The following is an 11,508-nucleotide window of genomic DNA, read 5'->3' on the forward strand; positions in this document are numbered from 1 at the left end:
CTAAGGTTGTGCAGTGTCTTTATTAAAGTGAAAATTACAAGTAACTAACCATTGATACAGTAATTAAGTGGTTTGGAAAGTGGAAATGATGTCTGTTGTGCAATTACATGTTTATTACATGACTTATAACATTTTATAAGTCATATTTACAAGACCATAAAAACAACAACAACAAATAAACAAGTGCAATCTTTCTTCTCACTGGTTGAATATTAAAATATTTGGAAAGTTTTTGTTCTGCTTATAATAAACGCTTTTAATGAAAGTTTTTCAGATGACACTTTTTAAACACACTGTAGATTATACTTTACAATCTTTTGAGGGCAGTTTCTTTTTGTATCTTTTTGTTGGTCACTAAAACTAGTCGTATGAGGGTATATGTATAAAAAGAGAAATAGTAAAAGGGTTCCTTTTTTTACATTTTTTTCCCTTTGAGCCAATTACATGACTGATATCAATCATTCCATCAAGGCAGCACAACAATGGCTTGGCAGCTAAGGGGCTTTGTCTGGTGGCTGTTGAAAAACTGACACAAGCAATTCACGCATTAGCAGATGAGATGGAGCAGAACCAAAACGGAAACATCGGCCTCCAGGGAAATATTCACCACTGAGTAAACCCTGCGCCATCAGTCTAACAAAAACAATTGTAAGTGTTTACGCTGGGAGAACAGAGAGAACACACTACACACGGTTAGAAATAAAGGTGCTGTACAGGTGCATTTTTCATTCATCAAGGCACAAACAATGTCAACGTGTCCTCAAAGGTACAACAGTGGTTTTAAGGTCCAGTTGTGAACCTCGATTAAGTTTCTCCAGGTGAAAGGTACGCATTTGTACGTTTTCATAACCCAATGTTTTAATGTTGTATTGTGGAGTCAATACAACTTAGAAAATATCATTTCAATGGATTAATGGAACAATTATGTTCCCTGACTAAAGGAACTGAGATGTACCCCTGAGGGTTCCCATTGACAAGTGGGGTACTGCACCAGGGACAGTTTCATGCCTTTATTTCTGAGAGCGTATGATGACTAATTGTCAACAGACTCACTCAGATTTGAATCTTTATCCTGTCAATCAAACCTGTGCTGTGGTGGAACTGTTAGCTTGCTGGCTAAGCTAATGCTAGCACTACATCCAGCACCACTGTGTTATATTAATGGTTGTAATGACAACAGCAACAAAAAACAAAATGCTGTAAACTTTTATAGCATCCTGGCTGCCCAACATCATGAGGGGAAAGAGCCTGAAGAGCTGAGCGAGCAAAGCAGAAATCTTTGGACACCAAGAATGAACAGAAAAAACCTTTCAGTATCTTTCTATACAAACGTCTGCTCTAATCGGTCTGTAACAGGTCGACAGCTAGGTCAAGAATGAATTCTACACTTTTGACCCTGATCATTTTGAGAAGTGTCTGCCTTTGGCACAACTGGCACTATGAATGACTTTTGGAATATGACTATTTCTGTCTCGATCTCTTATGATTAGCAAGATAATGAGTGGCAGTCATGCCAGAAGATTAGCAGGGCTCAAACCTTATCAAACGTGGTAGTTACTCTCTTTTGGGATGACAGTGATGTTTGGTGGTTTAGTTAATGGTAAAGACAGAATATGGCTTACCCTTCCACAGACCAAACTAATTCTAGAGGCTAGTCTGTTTTTAGCTACTGCGGTGTGTAGGCTGACACATTATTTACAAGGAAAAAATACACACGTCTCAATACGTTCTCACGGACAATAACACATAATGGAGACTCAAAGAATGTTTATTGATTTGGTACAGAGCCACACCTCCAATCAAACTGACTTTTTCATGATGTCTTGACTCGGAAGCCGTGGCACTGCTCAGATACATTATGCTGATGGAATATCAACAGTATGGCTGCAGGGTGCATTTTTCTGTAAAAACAGTCTACTGTAAAATATAGTCAAATTTCTGGTTGACAGCACTTTTTGAGTGATGAATTAGTAATGCACTTGTTATTTTTTTGCTCAGTTACATGAATTGAAATGGGATCCCTTTGGAAGTTTGAAAAAAAAACCCAGCCTAATTACAACAGTTTGACTTAAATGATGCTTTATTATAACTATACCACTCCACTGTAAATACAATTTTATGAGGTGTTACATGTATTTATATAATGTGGATGAAACCAGTGCTGCGTGTTCGTTGATGCAAAAAAATGAGACGAGTAGATCAGACTGAAGTGAAACAAACGAAGTGTTATTACAGAATTCGGTTACAAACCTCTGTATCATGTATCTCCCAAGTAAGCTCTGACCTCCCAATGTGTTCTGATTCCTTTTATACCCTGAATCTGAATATGTGTGTGCGTATGAGCTGAACCTAAATGTGTACATGTTCCTGTTTAGTGGGTGCAATGGACATATGCTTTACCATATATGGATGCGAAAACCTCATGTTCTAACGAAAAGCTCATGTTCTAACGGTTAAGCGCAGACCTACTTCAGTTTTTTTTGGCCTAGGCCGGTTTCCTGTTGTTGCGTACATCTCTGCATGTTTGTGGCATACTGTCTGTTCGTCGCCTGCCCTGCCATGCAAATGTCATAAAACGAAGCACAAGTTAATGCCTTCTGATATTAATGCTTAAAAATATGCTACAAAAAATGTAAAAATCCACAATAACTACATGCTGTAATAGGTATTATATCCATAGTCCCAACCAACTATTTTTATTTGTTGCTCTTTACATTGAAATAAGGGCACTGTAAAATAAGGTTTTAATGTGTTGCATTCACTTAAGACAGCATGACAGATGTTTAAGGTAAAAGAATAATGGCATTAAAGGTATTCATGTGTATTCTACTCTTTTCTGTGATGAAGGCAGTGTGGAAATCAAGTAGCCTCTCCCATCTCTTTCATCTCATTTTCACACCGATTTTTTATCCCATACGAATTGGCTGCAAACATCACAGACATCCTGTGGTAAATTGGCATGTAGAGAACTGTAAAATTAAGGTGTTTAAAATTACATAATCCTTGTGTGAAAAGGTCACGAAGGGGTAAGTTGTTTGCCTGAAGACTGGAATTTGTGAACCTTTGTGTGGGCAAACGCTTCCCCCTTTATTTATAGAAGTGTGCGAGAGAAATGTTTGACCTTTAATGTCTTTACCACAGGTTCCTAAATGGTTCAAAAATAGGAAACACAATTAGCTTTTGGAGGAGAGAGAATTTGAGCCACTGGGGAGACAGCAGGGGTCCGAGTTTCGTAAGCAATTAGGGTCGGAAGGAGGTAGTAATAAAAAAATACCAATCCTTTCCTGTTGAAGGGTGGAGAGAAGATGTTGTGTTAACCTTGGGATGTTTAAACCTCCACCTATGGCCTGCTCACACTGTCAACAAACTATCTGGTGAAAAGATTTGTGATTTAGATAGGGGTTACAGTTGGGACCAGGCTGAGAGTTAGATTTAGGTTTTCGGTAGAAGCAATACTCAAATCATTCTTTACTTAAACTTAATTGACGAGTGGAAAAGATTTCCACAAACTTAAATGGTTCAGATCATTAGTTTGTTGAACTTGATTTATTAATGTTGATTTAACTTTTGCTAGCAGACTCTGCAGTTCCAGTCACTTTAGAATTAGAATCAGAATCACAATACTTTATTGATCCCAGAGGGAAATTGCAGTTATATCAGTTGCAACTCTTCATGTAAAAGAATAAACACTTTAATAATTTAAAACAAAAAGTAGAAATTTACCATTTGTACATGTTTAAATTCATGTACAAATTAAAATAAATGAATACAGTAAATTGGCAGTGGCTGTGATAATAAATATGAAACATACTGTATGAAGCAATTCAAATTATTTCACCTCTGAGTTATTGCACACATAATTTAAAAAAAGAATTACATTATTATTATTATTATTATTACACATATGAACAGTACAATTTATCATTGAGTATTGCACAGATAAACCACAGTATCACACACTGAGGGAGGAGTTATAGAGTTTGATGGCCACAGGTAAGAAAGACTCCCTGTGGCGCTCTGTGGTGAATTTCGGTAGAGTGAGTCTTGTACTGAATGAGCTCCTGGGTCTCATCACTGTGTCATAGAGTGGGTGGGAGACATTGTCCATAATGGCCTGCAGCTCAAACAGCATCCTCCTCTCCGACACTGCCGTCAGCGAGTCCACCTCCACACCCACAACATCACCGGCCTTGTGGATCAGTTTGTTCAGTCTGTTGGCGTCTGCCACCTCAGCCTTCCCCAGCATGCAATAGCATAGGGGATAACACTCGCCACCACAGACTAATAGAAGATCCTGAGCATAGTCCGGCAGATATTGAAGGACCTCAGGCGCCTCCGAAAATAGAGAAGGCTTTGGCCCTTCCTGTAGAGGGCGTCAGTGTTCTTAGTCCAGTCCAGTTTATTGTCAATATACACATCCAGATATTTGTAGTCCTCCACACTGACCCCCCTGATGGACACAGGAATCACTGGTGCCTTGTCCCATGGTCTTCATGACGTGGGACGTCAGTGCCACTGGCCTTTAGTCCTTGATGTCACTGATTCGCGGCGTCTTCGGAACAGGAACAATGCAGGACGTCTTCCACATCATAGGGACCCTCTGGAGGCTCATGTTGAAGACATGGTGCAGTTCTCCACAAAGCTGGGTTGCACAGGCTTTAAGCGCTAGGGGGGACCCCATCAGGGCCTGCAGCCTTGTTTATGTGGAATCTCTTCAGTTGTCTTCTCACCTGGTCAGCAGTGAGACTCACTGTAGAGGCGACAGGTGGGGGAGGAGTGGAGGTGTGAGGTGGGCTGTCATAGGAGGGGGGCAGGCTATCAGGAGGGGGAGGAAGGGTGAGTGGAGTGGGCTTCTGAGGACCGGCAGCAGAGGAGTTAGGATGGGGAGGACAGAGCCTGCAGTCTCAAATCAGTTAAAGAACAGATTTAGCTTTAGAACCACACTCAGCAATAGAGAATATGATAACATGGTCTTGCAGCCAACAATATTGAGACTAAGATAATATACATATAATATAAACAAAATATTAAATGTAAGCATACTCCAAAGGTAATGTATTACATCAACACAATTCTTGCAAAAAATACCACAAGCAACTTAAAGATTTTGTTGATGTTACATATTAACTGTGTGCAACCACTTGCCACCACTTGATTTTAATCATGAACCATTTTAATAAGAAAAAACAAATGGAAAGATATGACCAGTATGCAAATAGATGGAGCCAGGAGCCTAAAAAATCTCACATCCTGGGCCAATCTCTCCAACAGATCTTCAATATGTTGAACTCATCAAAAAATTTCCCCTAATTCAACTCACAGTTGAGTAATGTTGGATGTGGCCTATCTAAATTTATCTGGGTGTGTATCTCATGATGCCAGGTGAAAAAACACAGTTAATTATTTTGTTTAGCTTTGGCTGATTTAAAACTTGGGATAATTATGTTCTTTCAAAGCTAATTCTTTAAGTAAATTTTAAAAATAGATCCAACCAGTTATCTCCTTAAATGGCCGGGGCCCACCAGCATGCCCAAAGTTTTATTGCACACTTCTACAACATAAGAATAGCTCAGCCAGTTTGTACTGAACTTCCTGTAGTTACTGAACAATAAGCCTTATTATTACATGCTACTATATTAGGGTATTCACCTTGTATGTAATAAGCCTGGGATATTAAGTTATTAAAATCAACTTGATTTATTTTCTTAACACATACAAGAGTCAGTTCTACATTTGTAAGTGGCTATAGATATTTAGAGAAAATGAAGGTGAATTGATTAACTCCTTAAAACCCCAGGCTTATTGCATAATAAGGCTTATTATTCTGGGACTTCAATGCAAACTGGCGGAGCTATTCTTAGTTTATAGACGTGTGTATTAAAACTTTGGGCCTTTTGGTGGGCCCTGGCCATTTAAATAAAGTGCACTGAGCTATTAGGAATAACCAATTCCAAAGCATAAGACGAGAAAGTGACACTCTGACAATAACACCGTGTTTAACAAGATAGTTGCCAAACATGAAGGAACATAGCTGTCAAGAACTTCAGCGTGCATTGTTCACATGTCAAAACTGCTAACGTGTGAGCTTCTCTCACAGCGAGGAGGAGTTCCAACAGCCTTAAGTGGAAGTCACTTATGCTAAACAAAGGATATCCTTCAAGCTGAACAGCGAGGCCCATTTTGTGAAGCCACTATTTATTAATTGGCGCCTTGTTTCTTTCTCCTTTTTTTTTCATTCCAACGTTTTTGGCATTTCTTGTGACAGGAAGCAAGTCAGCACGGGGAACAATCTTAATTGTTTTACATGCTGCACATGTAGTGCAGGTTATCAGTGCCAATGTCTCTCTCTGGACATGAGACAAGGACCTTCTTCCTTTTTATTAAGACAATGTGTCCTCTCAGTGGGCATATCCTGAATGAGCTGCCAAAATGAAACGCTACAGTGTTTCATTTATTTCACTATTTGACTGCTTCATTGTTCACAAAGTTAATTTATTTGAACGAAAGTCTCCATGTGAACATCTTCAACCACGTTATCTAACCTTTCTGGCAGTGTGGCTGAATGATAGCTCAGCCTTGGCTCTAAGTGGATTGCTTTGGTTGGAGAGGGTTTTGTTTTAAGTAACACTTCCCACTGACGCAAAACAATGACAATAGCTCTTGGTTGGCCAGAGTTATTTTAGGGCTTGTAAGAAAGGTGGGTCTTGTTCAGAAGTTGATTGATAATCCCCTACCATGTTTATTAATTATACTGGTAGCATGCATCTGCCTCTGAGGGCATGGATGAGTCATTGTTTTCCTTTGTAAACATACTTATGTCCTCCATCCTTCCCATTCTGGGCTATGGAGAGGTTGGCAGACAAACAGAGGCATTTTTAAACTTTGTACAGGGGTGGACCGGCAATTTGGATTAGGAACAGGCTCTTAAAGTGCGTCAAGAAACGTGTGCTGCAGCATTCCATTGACGTATGTAACTTTAGGATTCCTGCCACACTTGTCAACATAACTAACAGACAACAGACTGTCAAACTATTTGATATGCACATTTTGCCAAAATCTCGGAGACATAAAATGACACTGCAGTAATTTCACTGCGAAAGATTTCATTTGGGGTCTTTATTATCATTCATATTACCAACAGTATTATAATTAAACAATTACATGCATGCAAAAACATAAATGTGCCTTGTCTAATACACATGCATAATGTCAGGGTATTTGTGTCAAGTGGTGTAAGTGACTTGACTTATATAGAGTGGTTTATATTGCCTTGAATGAATGGTTCAGCAAACATTCAGATTCACGCTGTTATTCTCTTAGCCCAGATGTAGTTGATCAGCCCAGATGTGTTTGGTGTCCAAATTTTGCTTTTTTAGTTTAACGTTGGAGCTATGAGGCTAATGTTGCTAACAAACACTGGAAGGCAATTTCCCTTGAAATGCCTCCCAAAACTTCTCTCAACGCCCTCAAGCCATGTCAAAGTCTTCATAAAGTTTCTCAGACTTGTCCATATGGTTAAGAACACAGTATGACTTACTGTGATCTATAAAAAGGAAAAATAAAAATAAAACACCATGAAGCTGAATGCAGCACCTTTCAGTCATTTCAGGGTGTTGTGCTGAAATCGGACTGCCTGTAGCCGCATGTTAGTCATAATTTTTGTTTCTTTTTATGAACAACTGTTTATCTGGAATTTGTGAACCAAAAATACATGCTTAAAAATAGAAAACCAAAAAATGTGAATGTAATCTAGTGTCCATGTAATGCATGATGTGTGTGAATGTGAAGGGGCGCAAAAGTGCGGCACGACTTTGTGATGAACCACATCATGATGAACCACATCGACAAGTCTGTGGTTTAAGATATGGGTGCAGTTTAAGCAGGTTGAGAGATGTTACGGAGGTGTTTACAGAAAGGTTTAAGGTGAACATTTACTTCTAATGTTTGTTAGCCACATTAGCCACATAGCTCCAGCACTTTAATGAAGCAAAACTTGGACTCCAAGCAGATGTGGGTTGATCAACTACATCTGGGGTGAGTGACATATTGTGTAAGTTTGATTTTTCTTCCTTTAAAGTGCTAAATTCATCCGTCACCCAAGTCCAAGTTAAGGGCCATGTTTCAACAATGTTGATATATGTCTGTAAGTAATGCATTAAAATATGCTAGTTTAAAGTCATTATTTACAACCATTATTATACACATATTCCATGTTTGGTCTTTGGCCTGGTCTCTGGTCTCATCCTGTTGCATACTGTTGAAGCTCTCGCAAGTGCTGAGAAACTTGTGCTATGAAAAAAAAAAAAAAGAGTCAGTGAAGGAATCGTAGTTGACTTATACCCGCACCCTGCTGTCTGCCCATGTTAATATTGGATTAGTCTTACCTAATGATATGTCAGGTGTGAATTTTCCTGCTCCAAATGGGGATGCTCCAGCTGGGTTAGATCCTGTAGCATCTGGTCTTGACATGCCTTGCCCTGTACCTAATCCCATTCCAGGCCATCCCCCTGAACTTGCAGGTGGTTTGGCATATGTGGATGTTCCATAGGCAGTAGATGAACCACCACCTGTACCAAATGTGGAGCTGAAAAGCCCCATTCCATTTGACCCAGGACTACTGCCACCAAATCTATTTTGTGCAAATTGTGCAGGGAATGAGCTGGATACTCCACCAGGAAACTGAAATGAGAAAAAAAAAAAAACAACTTGACTTGGCTGAAAGTGCTATTATAATAGTGTTGCTGTCATAACTAATCTTATCTTAAACATGACCTCAAAAATTTTAACTTTATAAGAGGGAAGGAAATGTTTTGAAATGTAAAGGGAATTAAGCCATTAAAATCCAAGGCTTGTTGTGTTCTAAGGCTTATTATTCAGCAATTATGGAAATTATGGAAAACAATGCTAACTAGCTGAATTATTCTTTTGCTACAGGAGTGAGGAATGAAAGGCATTTTAGGGGCAAATTTAATGATTTAAGTTAATATCTCACAAAATGTTCACACAGTGACAAGAGCATCAGACATATTTAAAATGTTAAAGTGGTGTTAATTAGACACAGAGAATATGATCCCACAAGATGAAAGCAAAATCTGAAGAAAAAAAAATGTAATAAAAATACAGATTTTTCACCCACCTTCCCACAATTGGTCAATGAAGTATTGAGGTCCTTGACTTTGTCAGAAAGCATTTTAATTTCAATTTCTTTCAGAGATTTTTGATTCTCCAGAAGTTTGTTTTGTCCTTTTAGTTTGGTGACTTCCAGCAGGAACTGCTCTACCTCTTTGTCATGATTTTGTTGGGTTTGCTTGAGAACCTTCTTATTCTCCTCCATGATGCCAGTGCGATTTTGCATGCACCAAGTAGCATCTTCATTTAAACGTTTGTTCTCTACCATGCATTTGGCGTTAGCACCAATAGTAACTGTGACCTGGCTCCCCACTTGGTCCAGATATGTCTGCAGCTTGTTCTCCACCTCTGTCGAAAGGCTGCTGCAGTTTGCACGGATGTTCTCGAGTTGAATGCTTTGTTTATCGCATGATAGCTGGAAAGAGATGTGCTTGGAGAACAACTCATCAACCCTTCTGAGGAATTCCCTGGTGACGTTAGGGATCCCTATTAAGGAGTGGACAAAGTCCTCCTTACACTTCTTCTCATACCTGTTGATGCGCTCCTCCAGAAAGCCTTTGTCCCGCCGCAGTTCAATTGCTTCCAACTGATACCTGATCCTGTCTTTCTGAGCGTTCTCTAACTCATGTTTCGTAATATGCATTTGCTCTGTGAAGTTGTCTCTGAGTAATCTGTTCAATTCTTCAGCTTGACGAAATCGATGTTCCAAATATTTGTCATTACCTAACAGAAAAAAAAAGATAAAACATAAGCTACAACTTTGGTCTAACACCAGGCTGAATTGCTGGTCCTCAGGTCCCCCACAGGTTATGAACCACACATAAAACAAAATTAGATAATCCTTAATTAGGTTAAAATTATTAATGTATTCAGTCTCAGCATATTTATGACGACCATAAGATGTTTACCTGGTAGGGCACATGGCAGACGTGGAGTACTTACAGCAGTTCTTTTCTCCATCTCACATTGAGACTGCAGAATACAAAACACATAAATTGCTAATCTTAGTATAAGTTATTACATTGAACTTGTTCAAGAAGACTGAATGGCATTCATCAATAAAAGAGAAACACCTATCAATGGAACTTATTACATTTCCCAATTCCAATGAATGTACTATTATTAAACACAATCAATTTATCACAATGCATACAAGAATATTATATTTTAAATAATAAGCACTAATGTGCCATGAGTCAGACTTTGAATCGCATAAATACTAACTCTGTAGCATTTGGTTCACTGAATATTTTAAAAGTATAAAGGTTCTTAACATTGTCAGTAAGCATTGTGAGCATTGTAATTCAGTCTCTTTTGCAGACAACAGATTTTCCATTTCCATGGCAATCAATCAAGCTATTATTTAAGTTTCAGAGAAGCGACAACTATCAAAAGAGAACTTTTTTTTTGTTCTTACAACTTTTTTGTTCAAGCTAGTGATGGCAGTAGCTGAAGTGTTGGCCAGTCTGCGTAAGTTAGTCATGTCTTTCTCACTGAGCTTCTTTGCATTAAGAGTGATGTTCAGTTGCTGGGTCAGGTTCTTCTCCTTCGCTCGGAGAGCGACGTTTTCCAGTGAGAGTTTGCTATAACTCTGCTCCAACTCCAGGATTCTCTTCTCCTCCACTGTCTGCTGCGGCTCTCCATAAATAAGGAACAGCACCAGACTGACGATGATGAGAGACTGGATCAGTGAGGAGAAAAATAAGATGATTCTCATGTAGTAACCACAGCTCCTGTCTTTTGGTCTGTGCATGTTCTTTGCTGTCAAGCCCATTTTGGCCTGTGAGAAGCCACTGTTGTACATGGCTGCTGAAGAGTAGATAAACCAGGCTGAAAACGTCCAATGGTTCAATTAGAGTTGTTCAAAGCTGCACTCCATACGCTGGAACTAGGGCTGATGTAGGGCCCTTTATAGTAAGACGTCTCCTCCCCCTTTTTCCTGGTCCTCCCTCTATGGGCTCCCTTTGATTTACAGTCGCATGCAAAAGTTTTTTGTGGGGGGGGGGGGGGGGGGGGGCTGGTCAAATGACATGTTGTATTGAGTTTCTAAGAGAAAATAAGTGAAGACATCCTGACACACTTCCTTACAATGTAATTGCACAATTACTGTTTATTTGCCGAACTTAACACACTGGAAACATGGCCTGTGCAGATGTTATGGAACATTTGATGTGTTCCATTGATATGTTACTATTTGAAATATATTAGTATGTTATTAGTGTTATTATATGTTTTTCCAAATATGTTGAACTCAATTAATTAGTAACTGTGCATTAAGTTAGCAGAAAACTGCCATATTTAAGTGCGTTCTCTGTAGAGTTATTTTCTCTTAACAATATAAACAAACATAATTTGACCAGGATGTTCAAATGTTCAAAC

The 11,508-nt window shown here is 39.0% G+C and overlaps 1 protein-coding gene across 1 annotated transcript; it reads right to left on the reverse strand.

The window, feature by feature from the left end:
* Nucleotides 1-7,086: 7,086 nt before the first annotated feature.
* Nucleotides 7,087-11,002, reverse strand: plvapa (plasmalemma vesicle associated protein a). The gene is made up of 5 exons (XM_017718360.2): nucleotides 10,547-11,002; nucleotides 10,038-10,101; nucleotides 9,137-9,852; nucleotides 8,385-8,679; nucleotides 7,087-8,289 (listed from the first exon to the last, which is right to left on the reverse strand). Exons 1-5 carry the CDS (start codon nucleotides 10,931-10,933, stop codon nucleotides 8,240-8,242), a joined length of 1,512 nt encoding a protein of 503 aa, XP_017573849.1. The 5' UTR covers nucleotides 10,934-11,002; the 3' UTR covers nucleotides 7,087-8,239.
* Between the last annotated feature and the right edge of the window lie 506 nt (nucleotides 11,003-11,508).

Source organism: Pygocentrus nattereri, chromosome 16, assembly GCF_015220715.1.
Source record: "Pygocentrus nattereri isolate fPygNat1 chromosome 16, fPygNat1.pri, whole genome shotgun sequence".
NCBI classification, from domain to species: Eukaryota; Metazoa; Chordata; class Actinopteri; order Characiformes; family Serrasalmidae; genus Pygocentrus; species Pygocentrus nattereri.

Coding starts and splice junctions, on each gene's coding strand:
- plvapa (XM_017718360.2), bottom strand. CDS start 10,933: ATGTACAACAGTGGCTTCTCACAGGCCAAAATGGGCTTGACAGCAAAG. Junction 10,102..10,546: donor CTAGCTTGAACAAAAAAGTT/GTAAGAACAAAA, acceptor TGTATTCTGCAG/TCTCAATGTGAGATGGAGAA. Junction 8,680..9,136: donor CATTGACCAATTGTGGGAAG/GTGGGTGAAAAA, acceptor TTCTCATTTCAG/TTTCCTGGTGGAGTATCCAG.